Source organism: Gobio gobio, assembly GCF_949357685.1.
Source record: "Gobio gobio genome assembly, chromosome: 1".
NCBI classification, from domain to species: Eukaryota; Metazoa; Chordata; class Actinopteri; order Cypriniformes; family Gobionidae; genus Gobio; species Gobio gobio.
The window spans coordinates 79,784,849-79,804,967 of record NC_137097.1 but is presented as its reverse complement, the minus strand read 5'-3'; the positions used below and the strand labels follow the sequence as shown (position 1 = coordinate 79,804,967).

The 20,119-nt window shown below is 38.1% G+C and overlaps 1 protein-coding gene across 2 annotated transcripts; it reads left to right on the top strand.

Moving 5' to 3' along the window:
• Nucleotides 1-1,388: 1,388 nt before the first annotated feature.
• On the top strand, nt 1,389-19,697 carry LOC307133447 (uncharacterized protein). Of its 2 annotated transcripts, XM_079828533.1 has the most exons (7): nt 1,389-1,428; nt 1,526-1,571; nt 6,541-6,641; nt 6,853-8,537; nt 8,687-8,714; nt 11,332-12,015; nt 17,801-19,697. In XM_079828533.1, the coding sequence occupies exons 3-7, from the start codon at nt 6,542-6,544 to the stop codon at nt 18,661-18,663; spliced, it is 3,360 nt and encodes a 1,119-aa protein (XP_079684659.1). In that variant the 5' UTR covers nt 1,389-1,428; nt 1,526-1,571; nt 6,541; the 3' UTR covers nt 18,664-19,697. The 2 variants fall into 2 exon arrangements, with proteins under 2 accessions (XP_079684659.1, XP_079684658.1); XM_079828532.1 differs by having other exon boundaries at nt 1,389-1,571.
• Nucleotides 19,698-20,119: the final 422 nt, after the last annotated feature.

Genomic DNA, 20,119 nt, shown 5'->3' with positions numbered 1-20,119 from the left:
TCATACATTTATGAGGCTGGTTCTTTCTGCGGAAAAGATGCATATTCTTTTTACAGTCCTGATACTTATGACAATGTGACGCTGATGTGCCAAAAGATTAAGTATGTCCTTGTTTGTGAAACCATACTGAAGAACAATTCCACGAAATGCCCCACAGCTGTCATTTTAACAACCGTCTTCCTCTAAAACAACGGGTTCCAATATTATGACTTAATTTTTCGAAGTCTGTGACTTTTCTTTTTTTTCCTCTGTGGCCCTAATATTCTATCATTTTTATATATAGCCTTATAGTCTATGGGAAACCGTAAATTATCTAATGATAGCAACATCATCTAAAAATCATAATTTCAATCATTTTGGATAAATTATGACCACAAACGTTTAAATAATGACAGTGGGTCTAGTTATATGTGATAATGTATAGTGGGCAGTGGAATAACTATTGGTTTCCGTTAGTGGTGACTGCTGACTGACATAAGGGATGAGATTAAATAGATCCTGGACTTTAGCCTGGTCTGGAGCAGGCTAGCTCCACAGAATAAATCGCCATGGTAATTTATACCATAACATCCAACTGCCACCCTATCCAGCTTTAGTGCAACCGGATCACAGATAAATTGAGCCAGGATCACCAAGATATCCCGGCTTAATCCCTTATCCTAGTTTTGTGCAATAGGCCTCAGCTCATTTGATACCATAAACAGCCAGATTTACTGAATATTAAGGCATTTAAGTCATGTCTTAAATATAAAGTTATTTTCCAAATATTTTGTGTCGAATCAGGATCTCGATTTCACATGATAGTGGTTTAATGACTTAGAGTTTAACTAATAAACTAGAATTAAATTGTATGATTAAAAAAGTTGACGCAGTAGAATTTGCTGATGATGTCATCTCAGTATTAATAGTTTGGTCATACATCTAAAATGCTGCTGCAAACGTATTTTGCATTAAAAAACTACGCCTTTAGTGGTATATTTTATACTGATAGTAAAGAGAACGCCTACTGTTGTTTTAGCCGGTTTTAGCACGTCATTGAAGATAGTTTTGCTGTGCATTTACTGTGTTTAACCAGCAGATGGACTCAGTGCTTGGCATCTGTTTCAAATCATGTTTTATATTGCCGTAATAAACATATTACTCAATATTCTCATTGTTTGACTTGAAGTAGCTAATGTTATTTGAAGGCTACTAAGCTAAATCGATGTAAAACGATTTTGTCTAAATCTACCGCTTATAAAGCATCACTTTTCAAATCATTAAACGGACTGTTCATTGTTTATTTGATGAATGTTCATCCATCGCTACTATAAAGTATTTTAATTTAACAGGCAAATCTACTAAGATTGATAAAATGAATGTCCGTGTCTGTAACTGGGAGGAGTTTCAATGAACTTGGGCTACTGAAAGTGAAAGCTAATCTGACCGGTTTGTGGAAGACAAACATCTCAGCACACAAATAAATTACAAGTTCATTTGAAAGTTTTAATGAGAAAAGTTTAAAAAGTCTTTTTTTTTTATACAGGAGTCTAAAAAAGACAACTCCTCTCCAAATTCTTTGAACAGAGAAGGTGAGTAAAAATTGTGCTAAAATACAGGCTACACATTTATAAACAGGAAGTGGTTTATAACACAGAATACACATATGAAGAACTGGAACTCGCTTATTAATGTTGACAAAATTGTATGAAACGAGAATGAATATTATTAATTATGGGTAAATCAGACACCGTAAAGTAACATTAGGCCTATTTACAGAAAAAAGATGATGGAGAAATTACAGTTCTGAAGTACCAGGTCTTGTTTCACAACAAACAAACAGGAAGTTCCCTTTCAAATAGGATAATAGTGATTTAAAATGTCTCTTAAAAATTTACATTTTGTGTGATAGAACACATTATACTCTTCTACTGTATATTTGCTCACAATATAATGTTTTTTTTGTAAACATTTATTTGAAACATTTCAAGAACATTAACACTTTTCTTGTCATGATTAGAACATTATTAAAAGGTAACAATAGCATAATGAAAACATTCTCTCAACCTTGTTTTTTCTTTCTGTTCTTTATTGCCCTGTTGGTCTGAAATATGGTGGATAAACAGAAAAGTGACATGACGTGAAAGAGCACTATACAGTAACAACACCGATAAAAAGATAAAACCCAAAACTGCAAATGTAAATTATGTGGAACTTCAAACAACAATGTGATGATGTGAACAATGATGTGGTGCTCCTCCTGTAAAGGGAACAGATTGCCTTAAAGGAGTAATTCACTGCTGACAAGATTGACTTTTAATTAGACTAAGCAGCACAACAACATTGTGTATTAAAAAACTAAAAGTGTAACAAATATAAATAACCACAAATAAAACATCAGCAAAAACACTCTTAAAACCTCCATGACAACAATACTTTGACACTTAACGCTAACGTAAATTTTTTTCACATGTCTCAGAGTTGATGATGTCTAATGTATTTTGGTAATTAAATATAAGCTTACAGTACAAGGCATGAAAATGGATTTTAAAGATTATTTTTGACGTTTTTGTCATATTATGACGAGACAGTACATAAACGGAGGTGGATGGGAATTAGTTGATGGTGTGCTTGACTTTTTAAAATAATAATAATAATAATGAATAGACCAAAACAAGATGTAGTTAATCCATCCATCCATATGTCATACTTTTATATATGATTGTGGGTGTGCTGGATGATTAGTATAGGCATGGGTGAAGGTATAATGCGTGCAGGTCTTTTAATAGTGCTTCTGTTCATTTTATTGGAATTTTAGTTTCAATTTTACTTACGCTTCATGCTTAACCCCTTAACTGTCACCCCCCTTTTTGAACATAGATGTGAAAATGCACTATCCAAACTTAAATTGTTGTAATTAATGAACGCTTTGAAATACAGATCAGTTCAAATAATTTCAAAAATTGAAAGCATGAAAAAGTTAAAGAAGTTTATGTTTACTGTAAAGATGATGTCCTGTACTATAAAGTTTATATTTTATATCAAATCAATATTTTACATAATATTTTTTACTCTGAAATTGCTATAAAAATTAAAGCCATATGTCCAAATAAGTTATTTTCCAAATTTAAAGTTGATATAAAAAAAATTGAGGTTCCTGTGAGATTTTATTTAGGTGTTATACCAAAAACAGCCATCGGGTGAGACCCAAACGCCATTTAATTTTTAAAATGCATTTTCCGGTCACAAATGTATACATTTCTTTTGCAATATTACTTCTATAACAAAACAACCACCAAATATGGAATCTTGTTAAGTCTCAGTTCCCACCTAGACGTTCCCATTCAGTCAGTTTGGCATTAAAGGGTTAGTTCACCCAAAAATGAAAATTCTGTCATTAATTACTTACCCTCATGTCGTTGGACACCCGTAAGACCTCCGTTCATCTTCGGAACAGAAATGAAGATATTTTAGTGTAAATCTGATGGCTCTGAAAGGCCTCCATTGACACAATGGCACGGTTCACTCTCAAGACCCTTAAAAGGTACTAAAGACGTCGTTGCAAAGTCCATCTCACTACAGTGGTTCTAAAATAACTTTATGAATCAGCGAGAATAGTTTTTGTGCGCAAAAAAACCCTAAATAACGACTTACATAGTGATGACGATTTCAAAACAAGGCATCATGAAGCTTCGAAGCGTTATGAATCAGCGAGTCGACTCAGCAGTTTGAATCGCCAAATTTCAGCAGTTTGGCGGTTTGACACGCGATCCGAATCATCATTCGGCTCACTGATTCATAACGCTTTGAAGTGAACTCTTGAGAGTGAACCGTGCCATTGTGTCAATGGAGGCCTTTCAGAGCCATCAGATTTCAACTAAAATATCTTCATTTCTGTTCCGAAGATGAACGGAGGTCTGACGGGTGTCGAACGACATGAGGGTAAGTAATTAATGACAGAATTTTCATTTTTGGGTGAACTAACCCTTTAAGTCATGAGGTCCCTATGGAAAGCTCCACAGCCTCTGAACTGTGTTAAAAGAGTGTCTCAAAGTGTTGGAGATGTAGATGCTGGCAAGCTGTTGCGTGCCCCTTTGGTACAGTCGTAACCCACCCAGCGCCCCAAGTAAGCAAGGGATAGTCCTTCACACCAAATGGGATGGAAGGTACAGGACTTACTCTGGGGATGGTCATAGCTGCTGTTTCTATATCGTGACATTTCACGGGGACGAGTGCTTCAGATCTGAATTACCATTGTTTTGACCAGTGTTGTTAACGCTGGGGAAACATACCTAGTCCAATGGAGAAGGACACTACGGGTACCACACCCTGCCAAAAGGGAGGTAATGTGTGGTGGCTACACTTATGAACTGACCCATGGGGCAGTACTAAATATATAAGGAAGATGTCTGCAGTAGGTCCAGAACTGCCCAGGGCAAGACAAGGGTCTACTGACTGGGAAACTGTATTGTGGATAATACACATATTTGATTACTCAGGGGGAATAACAGCATATGGGGATCTAGCCCGGTACAAGGGCTGACCGACCGTGCATGCCTCCTCCAGGGGCAGTGCTTGCAAAGCACTGAAAATTCACCACCTGGTCCCTAAAGGGAGTGGTGGGAACTTGTGGTGGGAGTGAGGGCTGGGGTCTCAAGATGACGTGAGAAAGGAAGGGATGAGGCGTGGTCCGGGAGGTTTCCCAGTGACCTGCCATCAACAGCAACATGATGTGCTGCGATGGTGGCAACTGCAGCCTCTGCTCCAAGCCCTCTTGAAGGAAGGAAAGAACAGAGCCAATCGGGCACTTCCGGGAGTCTTCCCGCCGAAGCGAACAGACCCCACTTTAAACACATAAGCACCTAGAGGAGGCTCTAGCTTGAGGTGTTAAGCCACTTAAGTCCTCGGTCCGGACACGGGTGGCAAATGGTGCCCCGTCCCTGAGAAAGCAGGTCCTTCCTCAGGGAAATCCACCAGGGAGGGAGGGGTTGTCACAAGGAGCATCAGTTCTGAGAACCAGGTCTGGGTGGGCCAGTAAGACAAAACCATCAAGACATGCTCCTCTTTCTTCCTGATCTTGCACAGTGTCTGTACGAGTAGGCTCACTGGGGGAAACGCATATTTGTGAGGAGCACTAGGGCCCAACTCAGGAAGCACAACGTCCCGGCTCCGTGGGTCCCCTGAGGGACTGGATAGGGAGGCGGTGCGTCCTCGAAATGCAGACTGCCTGTGGTGAATGAAGGGGCGGCTGCGAGTGAGGAAGCAGAGCATTGCTCGCTGTCGTTGAGGAAAATGAAACAAAATGAAACACAAGATTCTCCCCCCAGCCCTCCAACCATCTTCTGGTTCAGATCAGCTCCCTTCATCTCTGGGCCACCTGACCCAGGGCCGCTTCGAAGTGCGCTTCGAGGGTTTAGTGGTCTGGATGGGCTGCGTCGCCTTCCTTCAGAAGGGTCGACCGGTGCAGCTGCAGGGGGATGCCCTTGGTGACAAGCAGGCTGAGGGGGAGCCCACAACGGCTTGGTGGCAGTGTCACTCTGGGGTAGGATGTGCTTTATCACTTCAGTCTACTTCTGGGCTGCCGAGACCTCATAGGCAAGTCCTCGACAGTGTTGTCGAAGAGGCCGGCCTGGGAGATGGGCCTCTTTGAGAGCTTTTGCCTGATGGACCTGCAGGATGGCCATGGCATGCAGGGCAGAGGCGGCCAGTCCAGTGGCAGAGTAAGCCGTAGTAGCCAGGGCTGTGGACTGTCCACATAACCCTTGGCGGCTCCGCCATTGAGGGTAGTGAGAGTGGAGGAGGCAGAAAAATGGTTCTGGGTAGGAAAAGGTGCCTTCCACAACTTCTAAACTTCCTCATGCACCTCTGGGAAGAAACTGGGGAGCCGCACACAGGAACCAATCATCCAACCGTGAGCACTCGGGACACAATGGAGGGTTCCACTCGAGCCCAATGCACCATTTAAAAGCCATTTGTGTGGTGTGGCTTTTGTGTTCATGGTTTAAGTGCTAGTCTAATTTCAACATGCAGTTTTATCGAAGACGTTTGCTAGACTTGGTCTTTAATTAACATTAACATTAATTTGTGTGCAGCCTACAGTACAATAACTGTCCTGGTTGAAGTGCAGAATTAATGCAATTGGTTGAATCAAATGAATTGCATGCTGAGAAACAAGCGTTCTAGAGCAAAAATGTTGCGCGCCTTCTTATCAAACCCGCCACCGCAATGATCAACCTCTTCTCCATTTTGCTTGGGAACTAATGTGGTCATAACCAAAGTTTCCAGGACAGCGTTCTCTGAGATTCTATCAAGCGGAGCACTTCTACATTCCCATTGGTTGCCGCCGAACCGCGGCATGTCTCATTACCATAAAGTTGAGCTGATTTCAACTCTCCTCGACGCCAAATCATCCGAGACGTGCCTCGCCGCTCTCGCCGGAGCTCACCACCGGCTCCCAATGAAAATTAATGACTTCCGGCCACTTTGACGCTCTCGCCGGCGGCGGTGTGAACGCAGTGTAACACAAATAACATTTTTTCCTCCTGTGATGTTTGTCTACAGTATGGATTCAGTGGGAGTGAATGTGATTGAAACAGCAGCTCTTGGGAGACCCTTCCAGCTCGGCATGCTGTATGACTGCAGAAAAGATGCATTAATAACAGGTGAATTTTAGTCAAATCAATCTAGGAATAAAAATGTCTGTAGTTTTCCTATAAATGCCTTTAAATTATATTCAAGACAAATAAATCATAAACAAAAGGTGAGCAAACATGACATTTTCACTTTCATTGTTTTAAACTTTATTAATAAACATCAGAATTTGTTTCAGATGTGAAATGTGAATCTAATATATTCGTATTTGTCCTTTTACAGGGGTAAGACTTTGGAATAAAGAGCAGCTGCAGCAGAATATTTCCTCTCATTCCCAAATCAATACAGATTTCAATGTCACAGCTTCAGACTCCATTCAGGACAAATCTAAATTACTGAATATTGATGGTGGACTCAAACTGAGTCTTTTGGGTGATCTCATCCAAGTTAGTGGATCAGCAAAATATCTCACAGACACCAAGACATCTTTCAAACAGCAGAGACTGACGCTACATTATCATTCAACCAGCAGGTTTGAGGAACTGATCACAAACCATTTGTCTCCTGAAAATATTGCTCCTGATGATGATAGTGACATAGCTACACATGTAGTGACCGGAGTGCTGTATGGAGCAGATGCTTGCTTTGTGTTTGATAGGGAAGTTTCATCTGACGAAGATAAAAAAACAGTAAAAGGAGAAGTAAAAGTGGCTCTTGAGAAACTACAAAGCATCGTTTCAGTGAGTGCAAATGCTGATCTAAGTGTGAATCACAATCAGAAAAATACTGTCAAAAACTTCACGTGTACATTTTACGGTGATTTCCAGCTGCCGTCTAATCCGACCTCTTTTGAAGATGCGTTGAAGGTTTTTGCTGAACTTCCAAAACTGCTGAAAGAAAACCAAGAGCTGGCGGTTCCACTGAGAGTTTGGCTTTATCCTCTGGACAAACTTCACTCAAGAACATCAAAACTTCAAAGAGATATCAGCATGGATCTAATCATAAAGATTGAATCAGTGATTGAGAGTTTAAATACAACTGAGATGAAATGTAGTGACTTAATGGAAGACTCTCCTGCTATTACGTTTGATGCATTTCATGATAAAATACTGGAAATTAAGAAAAACTGCTACATGTACAAGTTGAGACTCATGAAGAAACTGGGCACTTTGCTACCAAACATCCGTGGAGACATGATAAAGGAAACTGCACTGAATGAACTTCTACAAGAACACAATGCATCTCCATTCAGAGGAAGTGATCTTGCAGAATGGCTTAAAGAGAGAGAAAGAGAGTCTGATATTATTAAATCAGTCCTCAGACAGCTGAAAGAAGTTGAGGTAGAAGCCAACATAGATGCCATCATGATGGATCTGGAGGTCGGGAATCTGGTCAGCTACACGTTCACATCATTGGACTGGTCAGATGTGCTCCTTGCTAAACAGAATGCCTATCTCAGTCCTTCAACACAAGGAGAATCTGATGAGAAGAGCCCTGATTCAAAGCAAAAGTCTTGGCTCACTCCTAATGTCATAAAGTTCATGAGGAACAATTTGGAGATATTTAAGAACTTAACCAAATCAAAAGACTGCAAACCAGCCAAGTTCATTGTGTCCTCTAGAGAAATGGAAAACAATCCTGGTTCCTGCATTCTCCTGTATGAACATGGATACGGTGAAGCTGTTTGTTTCACTCCTCCATCCAAACCAGCCCGCCCAGTCACTGAAGAGGTCAAAGGTCAGACTGTGGTTCTGAAGGTTCCTCCATCATGTCCTGCTACAGTGGAGCTCAGATTACTGTATAAACCGAAGCAGGACACAGTCTGGACATCTGAACCTGTGCTGAAGGATCAACACACAGTTACTCTGACTGATCTGAGAGAAGAGATGGAGTATGAGATCAAATGTGCAGCGGTGGGTAAACTCAACTACACCAGAGACAGTGATGTGATCAGAGTCACCACAGAGGTATGAAGAAATATGTTCAGTAAATTATTGAATAGAGACATATGCTGCTGCATGAGAGTGAGTTTTGAGATATACTTCGTACACTTATGCCATTATTGCCAGTGTCATCATCTTATCAGGTGTTAAATAGAATCTAATGTGTCTTTCAGCAAAGTACATGGAACAAAGCAGTCAAGGGTGAGTCTTATACTTTTTCTGTTAACCATAAACCAACAGTAGTAGTCAAACACTAACACTGTCAAACTAAATGATGTAAAATATTATAGCTTATGTTTTCTATGAAAAAAATGGCGTTTTGTACTTTTTCTAACACATGCAAGAAATTATCCTTAAATGCATGAATGTTTCACCAATCATTATTATATATTATTATATAATGACCCAGAACTATATCTGACATGGATGGGCCTCTAACTGCCACAATAGTATAAATATTTTAGCATTTTAATATAAATTAGAAAATAATAAAATATAATATGTTTAGTTTCCTTTTAGAAATTGGAAGGGTTTAACTATCCTCGTCAGAGCTCATTTCCCAGTACATTCATATTCACAATCTCAACCATATTCTCAAAACTATACTTTTCAACACCTTCAAAATCAATATTTTGATCGCTGACAGCTTCTTCACCAGATCCACCATCAAAATATTTGATTGCCTTTAGTTCTTCAAATCTCTGAGCCAGTTTTACTGATGATTATTCTTATTGTTTTGTTTTCTGCCTGCGGTGACTATGAGTGAAACGTCACTTCATCATTGTGTATAAGACATTGCCACCTTGTGGAGAAAAGATGATTGCACTTATTCAGTCATCAAAGATTCAATTATTGTTGTGCAGAAAACAAATACTTACTATAGTACATACATTGGGTCACTATAGACCCTATACAATTTTTTACAAGAAATGTATTATCAAACAGACATTCGTTTACAAATTTATTTTTCTTGTTATATTGTTTAATACACTCACCTAAAGGATTATTAGGAACACCTGTTCAATTTCTCATTAATGCAATTATCTAATCAATCAATCACATGGCAGTTGCTTCAATGCATTTAGGGGTGTGGTCCTGGTCAAGACAATCTCCTGAACTCCACACTGAATGTCAGAATGGGAAAGAAAGGTGATTTAAGCAATTTTGAGCGTGGCATGGTTGTTGGTGCCAGACGGGCCGGTCTGAGTATTTCACAATCTGCTCAGTTACTGGGATTTTCACGCACAACCATTTCTAGGGTTCACAAAGAATGGTGTGAAAAGGGAAAAACATCCAGTATGCGGCAGTCCTGTGGGCGAAAATGCCTTGTTGATGCTAGAGGTCAGAGGAGAATGGGCCGACTGATTCAAGCTGATAGAAGAGCAACTTTGACTGAAATAACCACTCGTTACAACCGAGGTATGCAGCAAAGCATTTGTGAAGCCACAACACACACAACCTTGAGGTGGATGGGCTACAACAGCAGAAGACCCCACCGGGTACCACTCATCTCCACTACAAATAGGAAAAAGAGGCTACAATTTGCACAAGCTCACCAAAATTGGACAGTTGAAGACTGGAAAAATGTTGCCTGGTCTGGATTTCTGTTGAGACATTCAGATGGTAGAGTCAGAATTTGGCGTAAACAGAATGAGAACATGGATCCATCATGCCTTGTTACCACTGTGCAGGCTGGTGGTGGTGGTGTAATGGTGTGGGGGATGTTTTCTTGGCACACTTTAGGCCCCTTAGTGCCAATTGGGCATGGTTTAAATGCCACGGCCTACCTGAGCATTGTTTCTGACCATGTCCATCCCTTTATGAGCACCATGTCCCCATCCTCAGATGGCTACTTCCAGCAGGATAATGCACCGTCACAAAGCTCGAATCATTTCAAATTGGTTTCTTGAACATGACAATGAGTTCACTGGACTAAAATGGCCCCACAGTCGCCAGATCTCAACCCAATAGAGCATCTTTGGGATGTGGTGGAACGGGAGCTTTGTGCCCTGGATGTGCATCCCACAAATCTCCATCAACTGCAGATGCTCTCCTATCAATATGGGCCAACATTTCTAAAGAATGCTTTCAGCACCTTGTTGAATCAATGCCACGTAGAATTAAGGCAGTTCTGAAGGTCAAAGGGGGTCAAACACAGTATTAGTGTGTGTTCCTAATAATCCTTTAGGTGAGTGTATATTCAATTAATAAATGAATTGTTGAGGAATACTAAGAAAGTTGGTATCTACCTTTAAAAACTGAATGAGAGGGAGGTTAGTGAAGGACGTCCCGGGTCAATAAAGACCCGAAATATGCATTTAAGGGTTAAATGATCTGTTTTATGCTGCATTATCATTAATTCTTCTTCATAAACATGCCTTCATATGAAAAATTAATATCAATGTTTGCTGCTGTGGGTTTGCTCTCAGGTTCTGAATACTGGGATAAAGCATTTGACCCATGGGAAATACTCTTTCAATTACTTGTGGTTTAGATTGTGCAAACAAAATGCTCAAATTCCTTTTTTGTTTGTTTCTGATGAACGTCTGATCAACAGCTTGTCAGAAAGTTTTGAGGGGTGTTATATACATGGGGTGAATTGTGTTAAGAAAATAAATTATTTATATCTTAAAGCAAACTAAGATTTGATGGACATCTTCGGCTGTTGTGCCCCATCTCGTACTGTTTTTGCAGCACAGCAGATCATTACATTTGATTTCAATTAGACTAAAGCAATTATTCCACTTTTGAAATGTGATGTAAATGTGTTAGTCTGACTGAAATCCTGTAATAACATACTTTGTTGCTGGTCTTTAAGGAAATGTACATCTCACTGGAAAACCGAAGCTGAACCTGGTGCTGTGTGGAAGTAACGGATCACTTAAGGTCTCTGTGTCAAAACGTTTACGAGGGAAAAGGATAAAACTGTCATGTCAGCTAGCAAGCAGTGAAGAGTGTGTGAAGAGAGAGAGGATTCATGGTCGTCTGATCAGTCTGGTGGAGCTTCCAGCTCTCAGTCGGCTCTCAGAGGAGGAAGTGATGCGTCAGACACTCCGCTGTGTGTCTCTCTGTGATCCTGGAGTTCATGCTTTCCTCCTCATTGTTCCAGTTGGGGCTCTGAATGATGAAGATAAAGCAGAAATAGAGAAAATCCAGAAGATATTTTATCCCAAAGAGCACTTAATGCTGCTCTTCACCACAGAGCTCACTGCTGACGGATTTGCTTCAGAGTTTGTCAAATCCAGCCCAGAATCTCAGAGGTTAATCAGTCGTTGTGGAGGTCAGTACAGAGTGATGGGGTTAACGGAACCTGAAGACTCAAGACAGATCCCAGATCTACTGGATTATATAGAGAACATGAAGACTGAACCATATTCACTTCAGATGTATGTGAAAGCTCAAGAGAACAGAGCAACACAAGAGCTTGAGGAACAACATAAGACACAACTGAGTGAAATGGAGAATAAAATCAAAGAGTTGGAGCAGAAGATTCAGTCAGATGGTGAGTCATATAAATAAATGTTTCATTCATAATTAATTAAACACATTATTTATGTGATTTACAATATATAACAATATGACATTAATATTTGTGTGTGTGTATATATATATATAAAACACTGTTTGACCCGGGTCCTGTGTTCATTCATTTTTCGATTTAATATGGAAAGTTGAAAAATGAGAAAACGGCTCATTTATTTATTTATTTTCTAAATAAAAACCGAGAATTCGGCTTGATTTTATATTTTTAGGTTCAGGGATAGAAAATGAATTAATGACTTGAGTGGCTTATAATCAATTATTCTAATCTTGTTTAAATATATTTTTCATCTTTTATGAAAAATTCTTAAATTTAATCAACAAATTAAATTAGAATAATAAGACAATAGGCTGTTACCAATCAAATTAAATCAGTATCAACTAGAAGCTGCATCTGAATTCTGAAGTGGCATTTAGATTTGCAAACTGTTTTAATGCTGCTCAGAGGATTTACACAGTAATTACAATTACACAGTGTTATGAGATTAAAGATTTAAATATAATATTTTGAATAGCCTTTAGAAATACGAAATTAATGACAAAATTAAACGAAACTTAGATTATGAGAGTAAAACCCCCAGTAGGTGGCAGCATGTAACTGTCTTAAAGCTACACTGTGTAACTTTTTTAGTTTATTCTTAGCTAAAAACACTTAGTTCTTTCAAAAATATATGTGCTCATTAATGTATATTTACTTCTTTCAAGTAATAAAGTGTTCTCGTAAGTTTATAATATGCCATTGAAAATACATTAGGTAATGGGATCTAACGGTGGTCGCCATGTTGCCCCTCCATCTTGAAAGTACATTAGCCAAAGAGGGACATACCCGTAAATTCAAGCTTCGCCTTTCGCGTTTTAATACTCGATGGCACTGTACAAAATTCCCTGCCTCGCGCATGTGCGCGTCAACTTGTTCAGACTTGTCTGGTGCATGCACAGAGAGTTTTCATCTCAGCAGCTCCAGTAACAGAGTTATACGGAGTTTTCCTGGCTTGTTTATTCCTCAAAAGTCTGTTTTTCCTTGTGTGGTGTTTCTGTGCGTTAATAACTCCGTAAGTAATAATAGTTATTGTCATTGTGGATGTGTTTCAGAGTGTGTCATCGCGTAATTCAGTTGATTTCACCTCAGAAGTATTTTTGTGTCAACATACAATAGCGTAATGCTCACCTATTTGAATAATCATTCAGTTATTTTGTTATCAACAATGTTTATTCGTTTTTAAATATTTGCTTGTAATGTATGTTGATGGAAATATGTATCAGGTCTGATCGGCATATTAACATTGTTAAACAGAGCGCACTGACTGTCTGCAGTGCTAATGTTAAAGCGCCGCACACACTTTTGTAACCGGACACCGCTTGTTAGCAGCAGCAGCGGCAGCTCCGCTCCTTTTAATGCAGCTGCATTTAGCGCCTATATATGGTACAATAAGCTCTGGTTTACGGTTACATTATACAAATGTAACTTATAAGTATAGTTATACAGTTCTTAACTGTGTATGTATATTTACCATCCTTATTTGTTCTCTCACAGAAACCACATTTATGTACATATCCACGCAAACCTGTTTATGCCTTGCAATTGGATGACTGAATAAACATTACTAGCATCAAAGTTCACTCTGGATTAGCTGCAGTTCTTTCTAGCCGAATAATTAGGCTAGTTGAGTTCCAACCATCCCACTGCGCACAGAATATCCCACAGGCACCGTGTCGAATGTGGACAAGGTCGAACTGGAAGCCATGTTAATCTTGGACTAAATCGGCCACCGTAGGAGTTGAAACAAAATCGGAATTGAGAGGAACAGAAACTAAAATTCACTGGATGGTCATATACAAGTTCACCACTAGATGGGGGGAAATATCACACAGTGTAGCTTTAATAATAGTCAGTCAGTGAGTCATTCATTCATTCTACCGATTCGTTCAAAATGCTGATTCAGGAATGAAGCAAGTGGCTGTCTATGGGACATTAAATCATTCACTCAACCGATTCATTCAAAGAATCAGATTCATTCATGAACAGCACTGTCCAGAGAGTTAGCCGTGCAACAGTTCTGTGGCTTTATTTTGCAATAGCATTCATTAATTTGATTTCAGCTTCATCCCTTGTCCAAAACTCAGTGTGCTGTCTAAAATTATGACTGCTGCTTTTACAATTGATACTGGTCTGAGCTTCGCCACAATGTGACTGCATCTGCTGCTGTGCAGTGGGTCATGCAGATTTGAAGTAGGCTGATGGGTAATGTGGCTGCAGATGCGAGATAACCTACATTAATATTTCTGAAATAATCAGCTAATATTTCTGGAGCACGTAGGTTGTCGAATCCATGCCTATAGAGAAGAAAACCCTTTCTAGTCCCTGCCCAGCATACGTTTTTTTATGAGAGAGAGTTTATTTGTCATAAACACTTTAAGAAGCCATCCATCAGCGGAGGAATGTTATTCTGCACAGAACTGTGGAAGAACTGAACGCGGCATGGGTTGATCTTTGTTTGACCAATCAGAGGAAAGGGGCGTTTCATGCCTGCCCACATGTGGGAATCGAATATTCAAGCCATTAATCCATTTTCTATCCCTGAACCTAAAAATATTAAATCAAGCCCTTTTCTCTTTTTTTTAACTTTCAATATTAAATTGAAATGCAAACGCTACACTCTAAAAAATGCTGGGTAAAAAATAACCCAAGTTGGGTTGAAAATGGACTAACCCAGCAATTGGGTTGTTTTAAGCAAACATTTAACCCAACCGCTGGGTTAAAACAACCCAATTGCTGGGTTAGTCCATTTTCAACCCAACTTGGGCTATTTTTAAACCAGCATTTTTTAGAGTGCATTAAAAATGAAATCCAGAAAACTAAAAACAGATAATAAAAAAGAGATATTATAAATGAAACGTATTTCATAAGGCCCTAAAAATGTAATTTTTGTTGTAACATGTTAACATTTAATAAATTCTTGTTAATAAAAAGTTTCATTTAAATTAATTAGACATGTGTTTTGATTACTAAAATGTGTTAAACCATTGAAAATGAAATCCAGAAAACTAAAAACAAATAATATAAGAGATATTATTAATAAAACGTATATCATAAGGCCCTAAAAATGTAATTTTTGTTCAACTTTTAATAAATTCTTGTTAATAAAAAGTTTCATTTAAATTAACTAGACATGCTTTTTAAATAACTATTTAAATGGAGTCCAAAAATAAAAATGTTATTGCAATTTGGGAAAAAATAGGATTTCATAGAGCCCAAATTCACTGCATTATGGCAGCATAACACACACTGGCAGCCCTGCTGTTGTTTTGCATTTTGTTTAAGGGTTTAATAGTAAATGCTTGGTAAAAAATAACCCGAGTTGGGTTGAAAATGGACTAACCTAGCAATTGGGTTGTTTTAACCCATCGGTTGGGTTAAATGTTTGCTTAAAACAACCCAATTGCTGGGTTAGTCCATTTTCAACCCAACTTGGGTTATTTTTAACCCAGCATTTTTTAGAGTGTATGATTGGATCATTATTCCAGTGATTATTATGTTTCTAGTAATGTTATATGTTTGGCAAGAGATCTTCTAACTCTAATTGATGGAGTGTGTAGCTTTTCATTTCTTAACCCTCTGGTGCTCTTCGGTCATTTCTGACCGGAAAATTTTCTGTTTTGAAATGTTAAAAATCACAGCTTCATCAGAATGATATGAAACTTGGTGACTTTTCATGCATTAGGGATGTAAACACACAAAAAAATTGGGGTCATGATTCGAGCATGCTAATTGGTCGTAAAAAAAAAAAAGTAGCGTTCATTGTCTTCGGTCATAAATGAGCGACTATAGGAAATGAATGGGAAATTGGCAAAAACACAAAAATTCACAGAATATTTGTGTGTACAATCTACAAATCAGCCACAATGCTGAAAAAAAGTACACAGCAGTAAAGGAGTGACACTCTAAAACATCAAGAGTGTGATATTGACACATCCACTCACACACACACTTATACACACACACTTATACACACACACACACACACACACACACACACACACACACACACACACACACACACACACACACACACACACACACACACACACACACACACACACACACACACACACACACACACACACACACACACACACACACACCTATGAAAAACTGAACCACATTTGGAATTTCTAAAAATCACAGCTTCATCAGAATGATATGAATGACTTGGTGACTTTTCTATCATTAGGTATATAAACACAAATTAAATTGAGGGCATGATTCGAGCATGCTAAGTGGTCGTAAAAAAATACTCCCATTTGTGCTCTTCGGTCAAAAATGACCACCATAGGAAATGAATGGGAAATCTGCAAAAACACAAATTCACAGAAAAAAAATCTATATTTCTAACTAAAAAAAATCTAAACCTTTACAATAAATAGTCTTTGAGATTTTTTAAATATATATTCAAATCCATCAAAAAAATTATTAAATGTGTTCAAAACAGAACTAGGAAATTCTCAAGCCTCTCCACAGAGACCTCTAGTGGTTACACACATGGTTGCATGATTTCTTAAATAATTCCAAAAGAGGGGCTAATCTGCCTTCAAAATAATTATTTTGAAGGCCTAGTCTCTATTTTAACCTGAAATACTGCAATAATAATAAATAAAAAAATGGCAAATGGCAAAAATAGACCATAATTATTGCATAAATATTAAAAAATACCATCAAATCATCTCAAAATGCAAAATTAAAAAGAAAAAATATTTTTGAAGAAAAATAAATTGCATTGGTTTTACTGGGGTGGAGGAAGTTTAATTTTTAGGTTTATTCATCAGCTCAGACTGTGAGAGAATGGTTGGGAGAAGCATAAAGAATCATTTTCACACATGATTTGGCACGTCTGAGTCCAGAACTTAAATTGGGACCTAACCCTGGGATGTGCTGGAGGAGACTTTACAGAGTGATGGACCAAAAATTGATGAAACCCTTGATGGAAATAAATTTTGTGATGTTGCGTAATGTTGTCGAAACAATTCCACAATTAATACACAATGTAATCAAAGCTAAAGGCGGTCCAGCACAACTTTATTTGGGACAGGCAGTTTATAGTTGACTCCAGAACTTCCCAAAGACTTTGAATGGGGTTAAGGTCAGGACTCTGTGGTGGAGGTCTTGATCATTTGAGCCTCATGAAATCTACACACTGCATCCGTTAGGGTTAAAAGAATTGTTGCCAAAAACACAACATGCCAGAAACATATTTAATCAGAATAGTTACATTAATTAAATCAAAATAAAAGGATAATCTCTAGCACAGTGACACTGGATGCTGGTCATTTAGATTGTATAAGAGTAATAAATGTATCCTATTTCGCTCACACTTTCTATCATGTGGTCCTCAGCGGTTCCATTTCCTTTATGGCTTTCCAGATGCAGTTTATCATTGTGCAAATAAACAACAAATAAAAACAACACAAAGCACAAGCTGTATCAGGTTATGTTTAGCTTAACTGTAGGAGAAAATAGTGAAATTACAATTATAGAAGTGTCATGAGCATTGACATTAACACAGGAACAATAACCAAACACCATTAATAGCCACTTATTATCTGCACCAAGGCTTCTCAGTGGAGTGGTTTGATTGGCTGATGGGCTGTCAGTTATTTATCTGTTATAAGGTCAATTAAAGTTAGTAAGTACTAGAAACAGTAAAAAAAAAAAGTCTTCTTTTATTGTGTGACCTCTTTATGATTTTCAGATGCTGAATCAGACGATCAGGAGAATCTGAGGATTGTGCTGATCGGCAGGACAGGAAGTGGAAAGAGTGCAACAGGAAACACTATTCTGGGAAGAAGGGAATTTCAGAGCAAATTAAGGCCAGATTCAGTGACGACTGTGTGTCAGAAGGCAGTTGGTGAAGTTGATGGTCGATCAGTAGCTGTTGTTGATACTCCAGGACTCTTTGACACGACATTGTCAAATGATCAAGTGGTGGAAGAAATAATGAAATGTATTTCAATGTCATCTCCTGGACCTCATGTGTTCATCATTGTGTTGAGTTTGGGAAGATTCACCAAGGAAGAAACAGAGACTGTAGATCTGATAAAGAAGATCTTTGGTCATAAATCTGCTCAGTTCAGCATCGTCCTGTTCACTGGAGGAGACGATCTCGAGGATCAATCTATAGATGATTATGTGAAGAGAAGTACCAATCAAGAACGGAAGAAACTGATCAGAGATTGTGGAAACAGATTCCTGGTTTTCAATAACAGAGAAAAACAAGACAGAACTCAAGTGATTCAACTGTTAAACATGATAAAAGAAGTGAAGAATAGTAATGAGGGGCGATACTTCACTAACAGCATGTTTGAGGAGGCAGAGATGTCCATTAAAAAGAGAATGGAGGAAATAATAAAGGAGAGAGAGAGAGAAATTCAGGCTCAGAGAGAAGAATTACAAGCCAAATATGAGATGGAAATGAAAGACATGATGAAGAGACTCGAGGAAGAGAAACAAAGAGCAGAGGAGGAGAGAATTAAAATGGAGAATCAATTCAGAGAAAAAGAGGAAAAACTCATAAAAGAGTTTAAAGAGAAAGAGAAAACAGAACAGAAGAAGTGAGAGACTGAAAACCAGAAACAATCAGAAGAGGAAGAACAGCAAAGAGCTGAATATCATCAGAAAATAGAAGAGATGAAGAGAGAGATTGAAAATCAGAGATCACAGTATGAAAAACAGCGAAAAGAAAGAGAAGAAGATAGAAAGAGAGAAGAGAAATACAGACAAGATCAAATTATAGCAGGATTACAGATGAAACAGCTGACAGCGAGAGAATGAGAGGATGAAAAGAAATGACAAATGAGAGAAAGCGAGGAAGAAGAAAGACAGAGAAACATGAGGAACAACTGAGAGAAAAACAAGAAGAACTGGAGAAAATGAGAAAGAGAAAGAAAAAAAAAGAAAAAAAAGACAGTAACAAAAGAGAGAGGGAGGAAAAAGAGATAGATTTTGACGAAAAGAGACATTAAATTAAAATATATCATGAAAGAGTGGAGCAAGAGAGAAAAGAGGAGTGGGAGAGAAGGAAGGAAGAAGATAATTGAAGATCTGGAAAATGAACGAGACAAAGATCAAGAGAAGATGAGAAAAGAAAGAGGAAAGGAATATGAAGGAAAGATTCGCTCAAACTGATGCTGGAAGAACCGCAGAAAGAACTTGAACTGGAAAAACTCACTTTTTTGTGTCATATATTTGAGTAATTATTATAAATTAGGTTTTATTCGAGAGCTCACCAACTCAAAATTCATCCTGTGGAAACTGTTTTGAATTGGATGTTGCGTTACCATGGAAACATTTTCTAATTATGACAAAACACATCTGAAAGGTCTGAGTCTCAAGGTTCATATTTGGTGAATGATGTGTGATAGAAGTGATATTTAGACTGAAATGTATTCATTTGTTACAGGAGAATGTATTAAAAACATTCACTGGAATGTGGATGACACCTGGTGGATATTTTTTGTACAGCACCTAAACACAATCTCAGGAGATCTTCAACTTTTGTCATATTTGTTATATTTGGAACACAACTTGGTTAGACATGTGGCTTTGATTTTATAGTAATTTTAGTCAAAATTTTGTAAAAATTATTTTGTAAAAGAAAATAAAATAAAAAATACTTCCATAACTTTTTCATACTTTCATGTTTTGCTTCCACTTCAGCAATAATCTGCCGAGTGTCTTCTATATAACAATATAAGGTCTGGGGGGGGGGGGGGGTATAATTCTCATCCTCTGATTCAAATCACAGTGTCTGCATAGGTTTTTTGTCATCCTTTCTCTAAATCTCAATATTTTGAATAAATCTGTCCTTCTTTTAATTGTTTTATTGATAATATTTAATATTTTATTTGCCAATTTGATGGTTCTGTTTAGGGCAAAATAACAAAGGGGTTTGGTTTGAAGATCAAATTAATTTAGTAATTTTTCCTCATTATACTTTAGATTTTGATCAAATTCTTTATGTTCTGGTTAGGGTTGGGGTTGGGTAAATGGGTAAGGGTTGTGGTTAGAGTCA

Coding starts and splice junctions, on each gene's coding strand:
- LOC307133447 (XM_079828533.1), top strand. CDS start 6,542: ATGGATTCAGTGGGAGTGAATGTGATTGAAACAGCAGCTCTTGGGAGA. Junction 8,715..11,331: donor ATGGAACAAAGCAGTCAAGG/GTGAGTCTTATA, acceptor CTGGTCTTTAAG/GAAATGTACATCTCACTGGA. Junction 12,016..17,800: donor GCAGAAGATTCAGTCAGATG/GTGAGTCATATA, acceptor TATGATTTTCAG/ATGCTGAATCAGACGATCAG.